The sequence below is a fragment of the Hyaena hyaena genome, unplaced genomic scaffold (genome assembly GCF_003009895.1).
Source record: "Hyaena hyaena isolate Hyena2069 unplaced genomic scaffold, ASM300989v1 scaffold_434, whole genome shotgun sequence".
NCBI classification, from domain to species: Eukaryota; Metazoa; Chordata; class Mammalia; order Carnivora; family Hyaenidae; genus Hyaena; species Hyaena hyaena.
The window spans coordinates 1,371,294-1,392,737 of NW_024081069.1; the positions used below are offsets into that span (position 1 = coordinate 1,371,294).

General features: G+C 37.1%; 1 protein-coding gene across 1 annotated transcript in view; it reads right to left on the bottom strand.

Moving 5' to 3' along the window:
- OSBPL11 (oxysterol binding protein like 11) overlaps window positions 1–21,444 on the bottom strand; it is an 84,732-nt gene that overhangs the window by 14,698 nt on the left and 48,590 nt on the right. Inside the window, exons 8-10 of the mRNA XM_039253043.1 lie at window positions 17,629–17,769; window positions 12,244–12,742; window positions 8,103–8,289 (exon numbers count right to left, since the gene is read on the bottom strand). Of these exons, the coding sequence (XP_039108974.1) occupies window positions 8,103–8,289; window positions 12,244–12,742; window positions 17,629–17,769 (827 nt within the window). The remainder of the gene's footprint in view (window positions 1–8,102; window positions 8,290–12,243; window positions 12,743–17,628; window positions 17,770–21,444) is intronic.

Below are 21,444 nucleotides of genomic sequence, written 5' to 3' on the forward strand. Positions count from 1 at the left end.
TTGATTACAACAGAGGTGGAAACTCAGTTTTACTTCTAAGTGTTGTAAAACCTTGGTTTGGACGCATAATTTGTTCCAGAAACATGCTTATAATCCAAAGCACTTGTATATCAAAGCGAATTTCCCCATAAGAAATAATGGAAACTTGGATGATTCGTTCCACAACCCAAAAATATTAATATAAAAATGATTACAATACTGTAATATAATACACAATAATTACAAAAATACAAAATATATAGAAAAATAAACACATTAACCTGCACTTACCTTTAAAAACCTTCATGGCTGGTGTGAGGGAGATAAGAGAGAGGAGGGTTATTGTGTAGGACGACTTTCACTATTACTAAAGGAATAACTGCTACCTCTTGGCTCAATGGAATCTTTCTGCATCAGGGCCACTGTATATGCTCACATAGATGTTGACTATAGTACAGTATTAAATAACTCTTACCATTTACTGTATTTAATGCAACTGGCAATAAGGCAGCAGAGGACATGGTCTATATCTGCAGGCAGCCTGACCCAGAATGAAACAAAACCTTCCTAAGCTTACTCTTGAATGGAAAAGAAAAGGACTGTCCATAGGTGCTTTAAAATGACCAAAAATATACTAGTGCCAGTTGTGGGCACCTTCCAACATTCTGAAAAATCACTGATTTCTGCCAAACACCGTGCCCTGAGACTGAACACACAAGCACAGGACACAATCACCCACAATTCCATAGCAAAAGAGAAAGAACCGTTGGTTCAGTTGTGATCATATGACATTCAGCATCACGTACTACTCGTATTGCAAGACATCATTTATCAACTTAAAATTTATTAGAAATGCTTGCGCGTCTTACAGAACACTCACAGAACAAGTTACTTGGAATCCAACGTTTTACTGTATATAAATTTAAATAATTCTATTGCTAAGGGCTTCTTGCCTGACTATTTCTTGTGATGTCCATATTTCTTCTCTGATCCCACTTGCCAACATTGTTCTCTTCTTTGAAAATTTGTTTCCAATGAAACAGGATATGAGGAGATGATACAGAACACTTATCTCTTCTCTTCTCCATCCACATATACCCAGAACGATATATATATTTTAAATTTTATTTAATTATTTGAAAGGGGTGGGAGAGCAAGTGAGGGAGGGGCAGAGAGAGAAGGACAGAGGCTGTCACTCCCAACACTGTCACTGTCAGTGCAGAGACCAACACAGGGCACGAACTCACAAACCATGAGATCATTAATGGACTGAGCCACCCAAGCACCCTCAGAACTATATTCTGATAATTGAGGGACCATAATCTGTTCCTCATCTGATCTTGTACTACCATAGCACTATCTCTCAAGTTATCATTATCTCCCTCACATGCCTTTCCACTCGACAAATAGCAAACCCTAGATCCCTATTCATGCATGCTGGGGTCTTGTCACCTAGTGGGGCTGTACAGTAAGAGCAGCACAAAGAGAACTGGGGCAAGGAACTAGAATCACACACACTGGAGGACTGTATGGAAATGGAATGGGCCATTTCCATTCCTTTGCATGAGGAATATGCAAAAGCAACACAAGGAGGAGCAAGGGCCTCACCTCATTCTGCTTATAATAATTCTTCATAACAGCCTAATGCAGGGCTGGCAAATTCTTCTGTAAAGGACTGGGAAGTAAATATCAGGATTTGCAGGCCAGACTGTCTCTGTCACAACTACTTAACTCTGTCACTGTCGCATGAAAGCAATTATAGACAATAAGTAAATGACTATCTAAATATCTAAAGCATGTAGATATAGATCTTGTATCAACCAATAACGTAGAATATGGTCCTTAAGATACTAAGAATCGAGCTACATCTTACGTTTTTATCCTACTCATCTTTAAAGTGAGGATGATTGATAACTGATAAGGCATTTGTTCTCTCACTTTCTGAAAACATGACATCAAGTTAGCCTTTTAAGTGGTCTAGACTCTAGCTCTACAGCTATTTGGAATACCAGAAAAATCACTGGATATATTAACTTGGCTTCATATAGAAAGTTTTTATTGATTGGGGTGCCAGGCTGGCACATGTGACTCTTGATCTTGGCACTATGAATCTGAGCCCCACATTGGGTAAAGAGATTACTTAAAAACAAAAAAATCTCACAAAACAAAAATAAAGTTTTTATTAAGACTTTAGCTTTGAGTTTTATTGATATATATCTGAAATGCTCACACGAAGGATAATTACATTTTATGCAGAGCTACTGAAAAAGATACTATTATGTTCCTAAATGCTACTATATAAGGATACTACAACACATTCCTTTAAAATTTAATACCAGGAAAATAGTCTGTCTCTCTCGAAAAAGTGATAGGCTTCCTTTATCAGACAAAGAAGTGTATGTTGAGCATCATGTTTCTTTTTTTACTTTTAACATATGAGTCAGAATTAAATTTTATTTTCAGGGGTGCCTGGGTGTCCAGTCTGTTAAGCATCTGACTCTTGATTTCGGTTCAGGTCATGATCTCATGGTTCATGGGATCAAGCCCTGCATCTGTGCTGTCAGCACAGGGCCTGTCTGGGATTCTCTCTCTCCCTCAAAATAAACTATAAATTTTTTTTTACGGTATAGTAATTATCTAATCTCCCTTCCATTGCAATGATTATTACAATAACAGACTGTTTTTAAATGTCTATTATATATGCCATTTTCCATAAAAGCTTTACAAATGGTTTCCAAAGATAGGGTGCTTGATTCTAATACTACATTGAAAACTTCTTGAAGGCAGAGATAGTCTTTCTATTATGTATCTCCTGTATGCAGAAAAGTATGTCACTTAGCAGACAGTCCACATAATCTTAATATCATACCAGTAGATAGAGAGACAGGTAGAATGCTATGTCTATTTATCTATACTGATAATTCTGACCTTGCTTTAGGATGATTTATATAATCATCATCATCCTAAAGTGAGTGTGGAAAATTTGATTAGGAGATAGCCATGGGCATGAGGAATAGTTAAGTAGGCTCACTTGGCTGCGTCGGAGAGAGCTGTGGAAAATGAAGTAAGGGAAGACAAGTGGAAGATAATATATTTTATATCAAATGCAGACAGCAGATAATGTGTCTGCTCTGATAGCAGATAGCAGTAAACAACTAGACTGCCTGAAGAGGAAGGCAAAAAAGAAATCCTTCTTTATAATATTTTATTAACAATAGAGAGATTTATTTCCAATAGGAATCTTTTAAATGAGAAATTAGGTGAAATCACCAGTCTTGAGAGAGATCAGAATGGAAAAAATGAGGAAACTTCAGAGTCAGCTAAAAGTATCCGTCAAGAATTATGGACAGAGTATATATGTATGGAAAGTAAAGAAAGAGACTGTTAGAGAAAAAGGTAGCACTTTCAAGTGACAGAAAAATCAAATGAGTGTGGCACTGTAGATAGGTAAAGAGTATGAAGGAGGAGGGGCACCTGGGTGGCTCAGTTGGTTAAGAGGCTAACTTAGGCTCAGGTCACAATCTCATAGTTCGTGAGTTTGAGCCCCACATCAGGCTCTGTGCTGACAGTTCAGAGCCTGGAACCTGCTTCGGATTCTGTGTCTCCCTCTCTCTTTGACCCTTCCCTGCTCATGCTCTGTTTCTCTCTGTCTCAAAAATAAATAAAACATTAAAAAAAATTTATAAAGAGTATGAAGGGGCAAAAGAAGCCAATTTAAATAAGAATTGAAACAAACAAGAGAGTAAATACGATGACTGATCATTAACAAAAAATGAGGATGTCTATTTGAAATCTTTAGGGGTCTTCAAAAAGTCAAAATATGAAAACCAGGTATCAAAAGCCAGTAAGTCTTTTAAAATGCTATTAGATGCTTCCTCTAGGAATCTAGCTGCCAAGGTGAAAGAAGCCCCAGTCATGCAGAAAGGCCACATGTGGGCCCTCTGAATGACAGCCCCAGCTTTGTTCCTGGTCAACAGCCAGATCTACTGCCTCTCACATGAGTGAGCTACCTTGGATATCAAGCTGGATCGAGCCCTTAGATGGCTGAAGCCTCAACCAACATCCAACTGTAACAACACGAAAGACACTATGTGAGAATCACCCTGCTGAACCTAGTCAGTCCACAGAACTGTGAAAGATAATAATAAATTGCTGTTTTAAGCATTTAAGTTTTAGAGAAGTTTATTACTAGCAGTAAATAACTAGGATGTCATCCAAAGCTATCTTAGATGGCTCCTGATCCCTCTGCATCCTGTTAGTTACTCCTTGAAAGGTCACCTCTGAATGTCTAACCAGTCTCCTTTCTTCTAATCTCTCTTCACTCCCCTTACCCTCCAGTACATTCTTCACCTCCCATCACAGAGGTCTTTTAAAAAATAAATACTTACAGAAACAAAATTACTTACAATGTATTCTTGTCAAAAATGCGTAACCTGAACCTAAAAACAAACAAACAAACAAGAAAACCAAATTGGGAAGCATTTTATAAAATTGGCCTGTGTTCTAAAAAAGATGTCATAAGAGACAAAGAAAAGCTAAGGAAATATTCCCGAAGACTAAAGGGATGTAACAATGACATGAATGCATGATTCTGGGGCGCCTGGGTGGCTTAGTCGGTTAGGCGTCCGACTTTCGCTTGGGTCATGATCTCGCGGTTTATGGGTTCGAGCCCCGCGTCGGGCTCTGTGCTGACTGCCAGCTCAGAGCCTGGAGCCTGTTTCAGAGTCTGTGACTCCCTCTCTCTCTGACCCTCCCCTGCTCACGCTGTCTCTCTCTCTCTTAGAAATTAAAAAAAAAAAAACAAAAAAACAAACATGAATGCATGATTGTGGGTTAGGAGAAAAAATATGGCTGATTTTTGCAAAAATTGACAAAATTTAATCCGGACTATATATCAGACTATATATATTTCTTAAATGACAGCTGTTCTGTGAACAAAATTTAATCCGGACTATATATCAGACTATATATATTTCTTAAATGACAGCTGTTCTGTGATTATAGGAGAGAATTTCCTTTTTCTTAGGAAATTCAGACTAAGATATTTTAACACATGTCAGGAGATCTTTAACTCTCAAATGTTTCAGGAAAAATAACAAGAAAATAAAGAGAGTGGGGCGCCTAGGTGGCTTAGTCGGTTAAGCGTCCGGCTTTCGCTTGGGTCACGATCTCGCGGTTCGTGGGTTCGGACCCCGCGTTGGGCTTTGTGCTGACTGCCAGCTCAGAGCCTGGAGCCTGTTTCAGTCTGTGACTCCCTCTCTCTCTGACCCTCCCCTGCTCATGCTGTCTCTCTCTCTCTCCTAGAAATAAATAAAACATTAAAAAAAAAATAAAATAAAATAGAGAGAGAAAAAGATTTTGATAAAGCTAACGAAGCAAAATCCTAGCAACTAGACCAAGGGTATATTAGAGTTTGTACAACTCTTCTGTAGGTTTGAAATGATTTCAAAATAAAAGATAAAAATAAATAACATGCTTATTTACTACTTCTATGCTTAAAATTTTAATTGGCTCCCCACAGCCTTCAGATTAAGGATCAGATTTGTCAGCAAAAGAATATATTCTCTTCTTTTTTTTAATGTTTTTTATTTATTTCTGAGAGAAATTGAGAGAGAGAGAGAGACAGACAGACAGATAGACACAGCGTGAGAAGGGGAGAGTCAGAGAGAGAGGGAGATACAGAATCTGAAGCAGGCTCCAGGCTCTGAGATACTTGTCAGCACAGAGCCTGACACGGGGCTCAAACCCACGAACTGTGAGATCATGACCTGAGCCGAAGTCAGACGCTTAATCGACTGAGCCAACCAGGGGCCCCACATACTGTATTCTTATACCAAAGTTAAGAGATATATTCAAATAGCAAGGATTGTATAGGAATATAGACAGAAAAATTATGACCTGGGTTGGATTTTTTAATTTTTTATTAAAAAAATTTTTTTTAATGTTTATTTATTTTAGAGAGAGAGAAAGAGAGAGAGAGAGGGAGAGAGAGAGAGAGACAGCATGCGCAGGGGAGGGTCAGAGAGAGAGGGAGACACAGAATTTGAAACACGCTCCAGGCTTTAAGCGCGATGTGGGGCTCTAACCCACGAGCCGCGAGATCATGACCTGAGCTGAAGTCAGACGTTAATTGACTGAGCCACCCAGATGCCCCTGGTGTAGTGACTTCTAAAACCCCAGCTGATTGTAAGGTGTGAATTCTGTGATTACTATGATGAGAGAAGTAAGTAGAAGTGCATATAGCAAAGTGTTAACCATATTAATACCCTTTCTAACGGTAATAGGTGACCATTCTGACAATGTCTAGTGGTTATGTTTGGGTAGTATGTACGTGTATGTGTGTGTTTTAATTCTCTGCTTTAGTGTTTTGAAATATTTAGTGTTTAAAATATTCCTAAAGGGGGGTGCCTGGGTGGCTCAGTCAGTTAAGCGTCCAACTTTGGTTCAGGTCATGATCTCACGGTTTGTGGGTTTGAGCCCCGCCTTGGGCTCTGTGCTGAGAGCTAGCTCAGAGCCTGGAGCTTGATTCAGATTCTATGTCTCCCTCTCTCTAAAACACCCCAAAACACACTATCTCTCTCTCTCTCTCTCAGAAATAAATAAAACATTACAAAAAATTTAAAAAAAAAGAAATATTTCTAAAGGGCCACCCAATGTCTGGAAACCAATCAATCTTTCTTTCCAGTTCTAAAATTGTTAAGTACCGGTCATCTAAGAATGAAAAAGTAAAATAGCTATATGCAATTGGAAGTCTCAAACATGGCTGCAGGGCGTGTGCTTTGGTAATAACCACTGAAGAAAACTGTTTGGCAGCACCTACTCAAATTCAACTTCCATCCCCTAAGACTCAGTAATTCCCCTTCAGGTATCTATCCAACAGAAATTCATACATACATTCACTAAACAATGTTCTAGCCACATCATTTGTAGTGGCTCCAAGTTAGAACGAATAAGTGAATTGTGACAGTCATGTAATGTAATACAATCCTCGGTGAGGAGAATGAACTATGCTACACATGGATGGATCTTAAAAGCATAATGTTCAGGAAAAAGTCAAATACAAAAGAACACATAGTGTATAATTTCATCATTATATAGAGTTCAAAAACAGGCAAAACTAATCAATGGTGTAGAAGTCAGGAAAGTGGCTACCCTAGGAAGAAGGTGTGTGTGTACCTGTAAGAGGGCATGAGAAAGATCTCTAGGATGCTGGTAATGTTCCAGGTCTAGATCAAAGTACTCAAATTTTCACTTTGTGAAAATCATCAACAAGGTATTTTTCAATCAAGAGTTTATAGACAGAGAAAACTAACCCTACATTAGGGACAGTTACAATAGATATCAAGGGAGGGTTGCCTGGGTTGCTCGGTTGGTTAAGTGTCCAAACCTGTGGCTCATGAGTTCGAGCCTCGTGTCCGAGTCTTTGCTGACAGCTCAGAGCGTGGAGCTCGCTTCGGATTCTGTATCTCCCTCTCTCTCTGCTCTTCCCTCACTCATGCTCTGTCTGTCTCTCCTTCAAAAATAAATAAACATTTAAAAAAAAGGATATCAAGGGCTTAAGGAAAAGAGTCAGTATCCTTTTGAGGATTCTATTGGATCAATTGTCTTCATGTAGTTTGGATGATCTGGACCAATGCTGAAGAGACTGAGAGAAGGTGAGAAGGGAGTATAAGAACTGGACATTTCCTGTGTGGACTTAGAACAAAGCCACTATTCACAGTATTAGTACCTAAAAACACTAGCTTCCATCACTGTACTTCTTGAACTATTTCATATGATTAGATACATTTTCATGCTAATTTGTACAAATAGCTGTCTTCACTGGGGCCGGGTCTAGTCTAAACCCCTTTAAAGGCAGAAACTGGGCCAAAGATTGCCAAGTTCATTTGTTAGTAATTCTAATCTACTTCTCCTTAGTTACTTAACCAGGAAATGTTTATATGAATAGATAGATTTGTCACTATTTTTAAGACTAGATCAGGATGTCCAGAATGCCTTGAAAAAATAAACATAAATAAAACTCCAACTCCATTAACATTAAACAAAGCAGAAAAAGAATAAGGAGTTATAATATAAGATCAAACTCATAGAGTTAGAGCTAGGTATCATTAAAATGTTCTTACCGGTGCAGTTTGCCACCATAAAATGGCTTAGTATGAAAAGTGATGCTGGCTGAATACCCAGTTTTTGCACAGTTGACACTGACTTTACCACCAAGTTCTACCCAAGGAACAGTTAAAATTGACCGGGCATATGCACAAGGTAGAGAAAATGTATACTCTTCTCCATGCTCCAACAGACTGAGAATACCTGAAGGTGAAAACATGAAGGTGGTTAACAAAAAAAAAAAAAAAAAAAAAAAAAAAAAGTTATAAAACCATTCTTCTGGTCCATTCTTATTTTCTTGAATCTAGTAAATAAACTCTATTTTTGTTAATTTTCATTTAACTTTGGATTAAACTAACTTCACTTACAATTGTATTTGGTAATATTCCTGGTAATAGTTAATCAAGGCTACTTTCATTACAATGTTGCTATCGCTTTGGGGTTCACAGAACCAGAAAATGCTGCAGTGGAAATAGACCAAGATTTCCCTCTATTAGACTATTAAGTCAGATTTTAAGAATATGTTATACTGCATCATGTTATGGTCTGATCATTAGTACTAATAACTTGTTCAGTTTAGTAATAAATAATGTCTAATGCTGTAGTCATAGAACTTAGTCTCAGTTTAATTAAAAAAAAAAAGCATTCTTTATTCTATATATATTAGGAAGAAAAAAACTAATTCTATCATAACAACTATGGCCATCATAATAACTCTGACAAATCCTGAAGTATTTGGTGTAAGGCTATAAGAAATAGAAGTAAAGTTTTCAAACAAATACTATTCTAATGGGGCTAGTTTTATATTAAGTGATGCTATACTAAGGATGGTTTTTAAATTAATTTATTTTCACTTTATTAAAAAAATTTTTTTAACGTTTATTCATTTTTGAGAGACAGAGCATGAGCAGGGGAGGGGCAGAGAGAGAGACACACACACAGAATCTGAAGCAGGCTCCAGACTGACTCCAGGCTGTTGGCACAGAGTCCGACGAGGGGCTCGAACTCACAAACCGTGAGACCATGAGCTGAGCCGAAGTGAGATGCTTAACTGACTGGGCCACTCAGGCACCCCTAAGAATGTTTATATATTCTATATATATATTTTATGTTTATATATTCTATAATATAAGAATGTTTATATAAACAAGAGGGGCAACTGGCTCAGTTCCCTCCCTCTCTCTCTCTCTGCCCATCCCCTGCTCACACTGTCTCTCTCTCAAAAATAAACATTAACAAATTTTTAATAATATATATAAGAAGAAAAATTATATTAATGAATAATCAATTTATACTAACTCAAGCTCATTACCTGGGTCATCATCAGACTAAATACTTAACATGTAGAGTCTGAACTCTAATGGTATCTCTCTCTCTGTCTCTAAGTTTATTTATTTACTTTGAGAGCGAGAAAGAGAGGGAGAGGGAGAATCCCAAGCAGGCTCTGTGCTGTCAGCACAAAGCCTGATGCAGGGCTTGAACTCATGAACCATGAGATCATGACATGAGCTGAAATCAAGAGTCAGATGCTTAACCAACTGAAACACCCAGGTGCCCCTAATGGTATCTCTCTCTTAATCAAAGTCCATTAACTACTCAGTTCTTGATGTTCACAAATAAGGTCAAGAGTTATAATAAATATTTTAATATAGTTAATTTTTAAGATAAGCAAATAGACAAACTGAGATTCTAAAGCAGTCTACTTTAAATAAAGTAACACCAACTGTTTTCTTGAATTACCTTTAGAGTCTTCACAAAGGGCAACAATAAATCAAGAATTATCAAGCCATTTCAGGGCACCTGAGTGGCTCAGTCGGTTAAGTGTCCGACTTTGGCTCAGGTCATGGTCTCACAGTTCAAGGGTTTGAGCCCCGCATTGGGCTCTGTGCTGACAGCTAGCTCAGAGCCTGGAGCCTGTTTCAAATTCTGTGTCTCCCTCTCTCTCTGACCCTCCCCTGCTCATGCTGTCTCTCTCTCTCAGAAATAAATAAAAAACATTAAAAAAAAAAAAAAGAATTATCAAGCCATTTCATAAGGAACATGGTTCTGGCTTTAATACGTTTATATATAATGGGAGCTGTCAGAAGACATATAGACAACATCCTTGAGTTTAATAACTGCTGATTCATTTTAATTTGAAAAGTTGTCTTTATTACTTTTCTAAAAATGTCATCATACAACCTGGGTTTATGATCTGATTCCTAAGGATATATTTAGCATTAGTATCACACACTATAGAATTTAAAATCTGAAGAAATGTACGATTTTGAATATATATGATAATAAACTAGTTAAGATAATAGAATTCTAAAACCTCACTTAATCAGTAAGTAGAATTTCCCCCAACAAATAAATACAAAACGTAGTCGTTATTTGGAGCAAAATGAATTGTTGCGTCCCATTCCCTGATTTCATTTACTTTCTAATTAGATTACTGACAGAAATTTAATTTCTAAAAGGTAATCCATAAATATATGGATTAATAATAAATAAAAATTAAATAATAATTAAAATTGTTTTAAATAATAAATAATACTTAAATAATAAAAATTACCTGTTTGGTACTACTTTCATGATTAGTGCAAGATTAAGATTAATGCTTTTCCTTATTTCCTGAAGTATTTCCTTTCTTGGAGAGGCTATCACTGCCAGATTCTTTCTGCCAAATGAACTGGTAAGAACTAACTGTCCTCAGGGAGAGTACGTTAAAGGATGAAGTTCTAAACCTGGTTAGGCCTTAACTTTTATGACCTTGAATATGTCTCATCACCTCTAGACTTTTTTTCATCTATAAAGTAAAATAAATTGATTCATGAAGATCTTAGAGAGCTAATGTGACAAAGTTTATAACTGGAGGTGGCAAGCCTTTTAATTAACAAAACATGAGTATTTTCTAACGTTATAAAAGTTTTGATTAACTTAAAACATTTGGAAATTGCTAAGACTCCTCACAACAGATCTTAAAAATGGGGAAAACTGAAAAGGAGGATAAAGTATTTCCCTCACAGCTGCAATAACAAAGTATCAAAATGTTAGCATCACAGGCTTAATTATACCATGTTTACATTGCAAGTTTACATTCTGAACAAATTATTCTATGCATAAGAGTTTTCCTTTAACATTAAAATGTTAATGAAATGTAAAAAAGCGGGGGGTATGCCTGGGTGGCTCAGTCGGGTTAAGTGTTCAACTTCGGTTCGGGTCATGATCTCATGGTTCACGGGTTCGGGCCCCGAGTCAGGCTCTGTGCTGAACGCTTGCTCAGAGCTTGGAGTCTGCTTCAGATTCTGTTTCTCCTTCTTTCTCTGTCCCTCCCCCACTCATGCTTTGTCTCACTCTCTCAAAAATAAATAAATGTAAAAAAAAATGTTTTTAATGGTAGGGCTTTTTTTCCGCCATTATATTCTCATTAACTCTGCAATGATTTCTGTGGAGGTTTTTTGATGATGTTGATTTTTGGGTATTACCTTAAATTATTTTTTTTATAACCTTTGATGAAGTGGAATTAAAGTCTGGCGATGTATTTTTAAATATTTTATGAATACCTCCTTAGGACATATAAAAGATGTAGACAAAGATTTACCTAGAAGGTAATTTCTTGAGTGCTTTTTATAATAATGAAAATATGGAAACACCTTTAATGCCCAAATAGAGGAAATGATTAAATATAAGAGATGGTAAATATCTCATTTCATAGGATATTATACAGTCATTAAAACATGTTTTAAAGATTATCAATGACATGGAAAAATGAATATTTAGTAAAAAAAAAAAAAAAAGCAGGACACAAAACTATACAGAGAGAACAAATCCCAATTTTTATAAAAAAGAAATAAAAGTATGAACACATACACAATTTAAAAAAATACAAAATGCTAGCTAAATTAATCCCTCTCTGGATGGAGGGTTTAGAGATGCTTTATTTTTTTCTGTTTTCCAAATATTCTACAATAAAAATATTTTATATTTAAAATCAGGGAAAAATCTTAAGAAGATAATTTATATTTGTCCTTAATATGAGCCCTCCCACCACTCTGGAACACACCAAAAACTGGAAGTAGTACACATAACATTTCGGACTCATAATATTTATCTAGCTTCCCCAAATTTAAGATTGCAGTTTGATATTAAAAATTGGAGGACAGTTTTTCTACTTACCTTCTCCAACCATTGTCACACCTATCGACATGCCTAAGAATTTGCTCTTAGTCCAGACATGTGCATTTACACACATCTTCCTCTCTGCACATTCTGCATAAAATCCTGAGACTGGAGGATGATGGGAAACCTGCTCAGCAACAAATCTGACTGTGTAACAGTCTGATCCCGCCTGGCTCAAAGCCTCTTCTGACAGAGAAGCATGATTTGTGACTGCCTGGGTAGAAGAGCTGCTGATAGCAGTGGATGCAACCTCGCTTTTTGGCATCCTCCAAGAACAGTGAAATGTTTCTCCAATGATAGGATTGTACGGCTTCTTAGCAATGGCTCCTTTCCGGCCTTCATGAAATGAGGTAAGGTAGTACTCAACAAAACGAATCATTCTATCCTCAGCTGTGGCTCCATTAGTAATGGCTATAAATAGGTCTGGATGAGACATAAAGTCTGCATACATTTCCAGCAAGGAACGCTTCTCTAGGATAAATGTAGGAAGCACCACCTAAAATAACAACAACAAAATAATCAACCAAAGAAAAATTTTAATCCATGTGTTTATCTATATGTAGATAACTATTCTTACCTTTCTGAAAACACTTCATTCTAGATGAGTATTAAAAACAAAGTCACAAAAATATTTGCTCTCATTAAAAAATAAGGATACTTGGGGCACCTGGCTGGCTTAGTTTTAAGAGTGTGAGACTCTTGATCTTGGGGCTGTGAGTTCGAATCCCATGTTGGGTGAAGAGATTAGTTAAAAAATAAATAAAATCTTAAAAAATTTTAAAAAGTAAGCACGCTTAAAAGGAAATGAAAGGGGCGCCTGGGTGGCTTAGTCGGTTAAGCGTCCGACTTTCACTTAGGTCATGATCTCGCAGTTCGTGGGTTCAAGCCCCACGTCGGGCTCTGTGCTGACTGCCAGCTCAGAGCCTGGAGCCTCTTTCGGTCTATGACTCCCTCTCTCTTTCTGAACCTCCCCTGCTCACGCTGTCTTTCTCTCTCTCTCCTAGAAATAAATAAAAATCTTTAAAAAAAATAAAAAAAAAGGAAATGAAAGTCAAGTAAGATTAAATACCAAGAGGGCCAGGTAGAAGAAATTTTTAAAAATATTCTTAAACTCCTAGACTGGATAAAAGTAGCATTAGGGAAATGGTGGTAAAACTCAAAGTAAATGCTACCCATGTTTTTCCTTTTTTCCTTTCAAAATAAATTGTGGCTGACTGATTAAGATATGAGATATGAAAAGAGCCAATAAACGCCATTTCTTGAAAATAAACAGACTAAAGAGATCACTGACCCAAGCATAAATTCTAACTTATAGTTAATTTTAAGAAGGGAATTTTTTAAAAATTTTAAGTAGGCTTCACACTCAATGTGGGGCTTGAACTCACAACCTAGGGATGGAAGAGTCCCATGCTCTACCAACTGGGCCAGCCAGGCACCCCTGAAGAAGGGAACCTTTGCCTTTCACAAAGATGGCATCAAAAGTAAAGAAGGAAGCCTTCTGTACCTCCCAAAGCAGGGGCCAAAGCAAAGGCTTTGAAGGCCAAGAAAGCAATGCTGAAAGGTGTTCACAGTCACACACAAAAAAGATCTACATTTCACCTACCTTCTGATGGACCAAGACACTGTATCTCCGGAGGCAACACAAGGATCTTCAAAAGAGTACCCCCAGGAGAAACAAGCTTGACCACTATGCCGTCATCAAATTCCCCCTAACTACCCAGTCAGTAATGAATAAAATAGAAGGCAATGACACACTTTTATCCACTGTGGATGTCAAGGCCAACAAGCACCAGATCAAAAGGCAATGAGGAAGCTCTAAGACACTGAGGTGGCCACAGTCAATGTTTTGATCAGGCCCTAGAGAGATAAGAAGGCATTATGTACAACTGGCTCCTGAGTATGGATGTTGCCAACAAAATTGGGATCATCTAAACTGCGTCTAGGTGGCTAAATCTAAGTATACAATTTTTCATCAAAAAAACACACAAACAAAACAAAACCCCACGAAAAAAGAAGGTAACTTTTGATACCTAAAGCCAGGTAACTATAAGGAAGACTAGTTTTCCTTAGAGAAGAACTGGAGAGGCATTAGAAACCAGTTCAACAAATTGAGAAAGCAATGCTGCAATATTTTTTAAGAACTCAAAGATGTTCATATCCATTTAGCTTAGTAATTATTCTTCTAGAAATTTAGCCTTAGGAAACAATATGAATCAAGAAAAAGAAATGCAAAAACAAAATTAAAAGCTATGCTTTTAACTGTGGTTTTAGAGAACTTAAATATGGAACTTTCACCTGATGAACTACCGTATCATTTAAAAAGATGGTTATGCAGATAATACAAGTAATACAAAAGACACCAATGTTTCAGGTTCATTTCATGGTTGATTGAACACATACATCTTAATTTCACTTTCTACTGAAATCTATTAAAATTGTATTAAATATATTTCATATAAAGACAAACCCAGATACCAGAAAAGCAGACAGAACAACAACATTTTGGGAGTTGTTAACTAGAAAGCTGACTCTCATGCAGGGGTTTATAGATTCCAAAGAGGGCTCAGGAACTGGAACTGACAGCATCAGGTACCTCTGGATCCGAGGGTTTACAGGAATGCTAAAATAGTGACGAATGAGTGAAATCTATGTGCAAAAACAGAGAACACAAGCAGGGGAGAGGCAGAGGTGGGGAAAGACAGAGAATCCCAAGCAGGCTCTGCACTGTCAGAATAGAAACGATACCCAGATGAAATATTAAGGTTAGATGAAAGTGGGAAGGTTAATGAGTTTTTTTCGTAATTCCTAAAATGTCTGCTTCTTAGTAGGTTTTTAATTCAATCCACTTCTTTTTAACCTTTTCTGTAATCACTGTAAGTCTAAGTAAAGAAAAAAATGTTTTGATTCTGAGATGCTTCAAAGCAAATGCTAAAGGCAAAATGCTTACTATTTAACTTAGATTTTAAGTTACTTCTTTTGTTTGTCTTTGTTTTTAATTTTTTAAAGGTTTTTTTTTTTTTTTTTTGAGAGAGAGCATGCATGGGAGGGGCAGAGAGAGGGAGAGAGAATCCTAAGCAGGCTTCGCACTGTGACAGCACAGAGCTTGATGAGGGGCTTGAACCCACAAAATGTGAGATCTTGAGCCCACAAAATGTGAGATCTGGACCTGAGCCAAAATCAAGAATCAGTGGCTTAACTGAATGAGCCACCCAGATGCCCATTTGTTTTTAGAGAAAGTGGCACAAGCAGGGGAGAGGAGCAGAGGAAGAGAGAAAACCTTAAGCAGGATGCATGCCCAATGTGGAGCCCAATGTGGGGCTCAATCCCAGGACCCTGAGATCACGACCTGAGCCAAATCAAGAGTTGGATACTCAACCAACTGAGCCACCAAGATGCCCCTTATTTAGGTTACCTTTTTTTAAGAAGATTTTTAAAAGTGTTTATTTATTATTTTTGAGAGAGTGACACAGTGGGGGAGTGGGAGAGCAGAGAGAGAGAAGGAGATGGAGAATATGAAGCAGGCTCTGGGCTGGCAGCAGTAAGCCAGATGCGGGGCTTGAACCCATGAACTGCAAGATCATGACCTAAGCCAAAGTTGGATGTTCAACCTACTGAGCCACCCAGGCGCCCGTGGATTACTTTTAATCTATACTTTCACTACCATCAATGGCATAAAAATCCCTAATTTGAAATATACCTCCTAAAGTCAATCCTGAAATCCCATACTAATGCAAAGTAGTGTCAGTAATAATTCAAAATACATAATCCCGTAGTAGTAATATTTGACATATATAGGTTTTGAATCTAACTTGCTTTTTATTTTATTTTTTTTTTTAGAGAGAGTGTGCATGCACATGAGAGCACAAAGGAGGGGTGGAAGGAGAGAGAGGGAGAGAATCTTAAGTAATCTCCATGCTCAGCACGGAGCCCAAGGTGGGGTTCAATCCCACGACACTTGGATCACAGCCTGAGTTGAAATCAAGAGTGGGATGCTTGGCTGACTGAGCCTCCCAGGTGCCCCTCTCATTTGCTTTTTATAAAAGTTTTTTTTAATGTTTTATTTCTTTTTTGAGAGAGAGAGAGTGTAAGCAGGGGAGGGGCAGAGAGATGGGGCCAGAGGATCTGAAGCAGGCTCTGTGGGGATAGGCTGATAGCAACGAGCCCCATGCCGGGCTCAAACTCACGAACCCGTGGTTCATAAAACCATGACCTGCGAGACCAGGACCCAAGCCAAACCCGGACACTTAACCAACTAAGTCACTCAGGTGACCTAATTTGCTTTTTAAATTAACATCATAGATTGATTGCTAAAACAAATTAAGACACACTAATTAGATAAACTGGAACTGGAAAAGCCTGGACCAAAATTAAAATCTATAGATTAGTGTTTCTCATACTTTAATGTATATATGAACCACATGGGGATCTTACTAAAATGTAGATCTGGTCCTCTAAGTTTGGGGTTGGGGGCTGAGATTCTGTATTTCTAAAAGTTCTCAGGCAACGGTGACGTTACTGGTCTTCAGGCAGCAATGTTTTTTTTTCCAGTTTTACTAAGGTATAATTGACAAATAAAATTGTTAAGATATTTAAAGTGTACATTGTGATGATTTGATATATGAGTACATTGTCAAATAATTCCCACATCAGTTAATTCAGACCACACTATTAAAGTAAGCAAGGCTACAGACCAGAGGACTGCAAAATATGGCCTTGGGGGAAAATCTGGCCTCTGTTTTTATAAATAAAGTTTTGTTGCAACACAGCTATGCCCAGTCCAATATATTATCTATGGCTGCTTTCATACTATAAAGGCAGAGCTGTGTCCACATACCCAAAAATTCTTATTATCCAAAGAAGACCTGTGTCCACATAGACAAAAATATTTATTATCTGGCCCTTTACAAAAAAAATGTTTGCTGATCTTTATCATAGATAACACCCCGAATGTACTATCCAACATGGGAAGAGTATAGAAGTGTCAAAGCCTTTCATGGTTTTCTGTGATTACATCCTTTTCGTTCAATTTTCCAGTTCTATATACCAATGGACCTCTTTTTTGTACAGAAATAAGATTATAGGTGTTTACTTGCCATATGACTTCTTGTTGCACAAGATAAGTCATATTTTTTTATGAAATAAGAAATTTTCATCAAGAGACTAAGAAACCAGGGCACCTGGCTAGCCCAGTCCATACATCTTGGGACTGTAAGTTCAAGCCCCACGTCAGGTGGAGAACCTACTTAAAAAATAAAATCTTAAGGAAAAAAAAGAGAGACTAAAAAACAAATTCATAAAAAATAAAAAGCCCTGACAACATTAACGATTACAGGTATAGTCCTGACCTACTGATCTCCACAGCCAGTTTATCTCATTACTTACTCTAGTCAAGTCCATGCCCAGCTTAAGCTGTGACAAGAGATGTAGGATAACACTACGTTGCTCTTCCACAGCTCCCAGGTCATCCTCCTTGTTGTCACATGTATCCTCTACCTCATCATCTGCATTTATTTCTTCAGGTTCCTTGAAGTAAAACAAAATAAAAGTCTAATGTTATAAGTGCTTATTAATATCCATGAAGAATAAAGTCTCTTTTCTGTCACTGTTTTTTTGTACAATAAGACTTTTGTGTTTTCTGTCTTTCCAACAGAGAAATCAGATTAAACAGCAAGCTTTGCAACAGATAGGAATACGAATCAAAGGACAGAATTCACAGTAAAAAAAAAAAAAGAATAAAAGTATACGTCAGATTTGAAAATATTTATATTTGGCCTAAATGAATCTGAGAATGAGCAAAAGTCTTTCTAAAAATATACCTTCATCACCTAGCCATGGAATAGATTTCATTCAATGAACCCATTATCATTTACATTGAACATACTGTGGTTTTGCCACAAAAATAATATATGAAATACATATATTTTATAAGCATGGGGTTTTTCAAAAAGAGTGAAGAATGTCTCATCTAAAATAAATAAAATATTAGCTTCTTTAAAGCTAAAATTATACAGGTAATGTTGAAAAGTGACTGTATGGGGTGCCTGGGTGGCTCAGTCGGTTAAGCATCCAACTTCAGATCAGGTCATGATCTCAATAGTCCGTGGGTTCGAGCCTCATGTCAGGCTCTGGGCTGACAGCTCAGAGCCTGGATCCTGCTTCAGATTCTGTGTCTCCCTCTCTCTCTGCCCCTCCCCCACTCACTCTCTGTCTGTCTCTCTCTCAAAATAAAATAAAGAAACAAAAAAATTTAAAGAAAAAGAAAAGAAAAGTGACTCTACATGTCAAGTCTGATTACTATAATGTATCTTTTCATATTCACTCATTCTTGGAACCGTCAGGAACAAACGTGGGGGCTGAAGAGAATCCTAAGTGCAGGTATAGAAACTTTATAGTTGTTCCTGCAGTCTTAATGCGACAAAAAGTTTTCTGCACAACTCTTCAATCAATCAAACAACCTCTTGAAAAACTGAAAATGTTTACTTTCATTTCAATAGGGTCTTGGTTTCAGATAATCATTTAAGAGAAATTGAATTTATTTCTGCTAACCAAGTAATAGTTCCAAATTCCAAAATTCTATAGAATCTTTTGTGAACATGATGTTCACTTCTCGTGTTTATGTGGGGAGGGGCGGTATCCCATTTCTCTCAGTGGTACCTCCTTTTAGTACCTTTGTGCAAGAGAGCTTTGATGTTATAGTAGATTTTAAGTTATGAAGATTTTAGAAAGAATAAGATTTTGATAATGTTTCAGCCTTTGATTTTTCTCTTCATATAATCATATCTTATTAAATAAGAAGTCCATCTGTTCTTGGTAGCTAGGCAAAAACCAAACATAATCAGGCATAAAATCAAGAACTTATGTTCTCAGATGTTAAAAATTATTAAAAACAAAATCTAAAATGCAACAATAAAATTAAAGAATAATAGGTTTCTGGTCTTTCTTTCGCCTTTGTTTTTCTTTTTCCTCTTCCTTTTTACCAAGGAAATCTACTATCAGCTCAAATTCTCATAATTCAATTAAAAGTCTAGTTCATTTCCTCGTGTTAATACCACACAGACAACTATTGTTTGTATATTTCAGAATTGCTTCTGCTTTTACAACCTCAAGGAGAGATCCCAAAGGCTTTCTAAATTCCCCGTTACAAGGGCTAGTAAGTCTGTCAGGAAGTACTTCCTGTTGTCTACCCTAAATCAGTTGCAAAATATAGTCTAATAAAGTTTAAGTACACTTGTGACTGTTTATTCACTATGTAATGGGGAAAAGTTGATCATCCACGTCTCTACATATGGATACCAAATATAATTAATAATTTGGGAAATATTAAGAAAATCCTATTAGGTCTTGATTAAATAATGTTCTCTAACCCTCTGAAGAGGTACCATCACATTTAGGGTCAGAACCTAGGACCCAGAATAATAATGCAAATATAACCTTAACATTACTGTATTCTACAAAGTTGACTTGGTGTTTTGGAACTTCCTCTAATGAAAATAACGTTAAAGAAATAAAAGATAACCTGGTAGAAAATCTATTTAAAAGAGTATAGTTTTTGTTGTTTTTAAAAAAATAGCCATCTTCATTTGAATAGAAGGAAAAAAGAGGCATTCTATTAATTGAGTCTAAATCTTGGTGTGAATAGCAAAATTTGGAAGCTCTCTTTTCTTTTTGAAATGTCTCTTCTTAGAGGTCATCATGCCTTTCTTAAAGAAAAGCTTAGAGGAACCAGGGCGGCTCAGTCAGTTGAGTGTCTGACTCTTGATTTCGGCTCAGGTTGTATTTCAAAGTTCACAAAATGGAGCCCCACGTTGGGCTCAGTACTGACAGTGCCCTCGCTCTCTCCAAATAAATAAATAAACATAAAAAAAGAAAAGAAAAGCTTAAGGAAAAAGCATTACAAAATTCAAATGAATGTGCTCAAATGTGTAAAATGCCTACAAACCCAGAATGGGTAGCAGACCATGGCAACAGCTACTGGGTTTCTAGGAATTCAGAATAGTTGGAGATTACATGGCAAAGGGAAACCCCAATATTTCACAAAACACATATTAACCCCATCTTTGTCCTTCTGATTTCTGACTTGGGCACAAAGGAACTATGGGCTTCATTCTGGCCTCTCTCTAGGGTTTACTTCTTCCATCACCTGACAGCAAAATCTCAACTACCATGTGTCTGCTTCCAGCTTGCATTAACTCTGTTATTTCAGAGAAGGCATGTATGAAATTTTTAGAAAATGCAGGTCTATTCTGATATGCTTGAGTAGAGTCTAGTGTCTTTTGTTATTAAAAATAATATCTATTACTTTTTTTCTACTTACACTAGGTGATAGATCTGGTCTACTCACTCTTTCAAAAGAGTTAGAAATATAGCAATGCTCTCCTGCCCACCTCTGAGTTACATCTTTAACTTACGACTCTATCCTGATCCCCAACATGCTTTGTATTCTCATTAAGAAGAATAAATATGTTGGAGTAAAGGACTTATAGTTTGTAATTTTCACTTGTAAATTATATTTCTAGTCCTGATCTCTCTCCAAAGCTTTGGTTTCATTATTTCTAACTGCTTTTTATATATGTTTAAATCATATATCCTCCTTTTACAAAAAATTCAACATGTTCAGGGGCACCTGGCTGGCTCAGTCAGTAGATCATGCAACTCTTGATCTTAAGGTTGTGAATTCATGCCCCACATTGGGGGGGTGGGGGGGGCATAGAGATTCCTTAAAAATAATCTTTAAAAATTCAACATGTTCATAAACCATACCAAACCTTTTCTCTCAAAAGACGCTTCCTAATTTTCTTAACTTTGTGAATGGTACCACAATTCTATCTAGTCATCTAGCTCACAAACTTGGAGTCATTTTTTATCCAACCCTACATCCAGTCAATCCCAAGTCCAGCTGATTTTCATTTGAAATACACATTACGGGGGCACCTGGGTGGCTCAATCAGTTAAGTGTCTGACTTCGGCTCAGGTCATGATCTCACGTTTGTGGGTTCAAGCCCCGCATTGGGCTCTGTGCTGATAGCTAGCTCAGAGCGTGGAGCCTGTTTCGGATTCTGTGTCTGCCTCTCTCTCTGACCCTCCCCTGCTCATGCTGTCTCTCTCTCTCTCTCTCTCTCTCTCTCAGAAATAAATAAAACATTAAAAAAAATTTTTTTTTTAATGAAATGCACATTACCTATTCATTTGTCTTCCTTT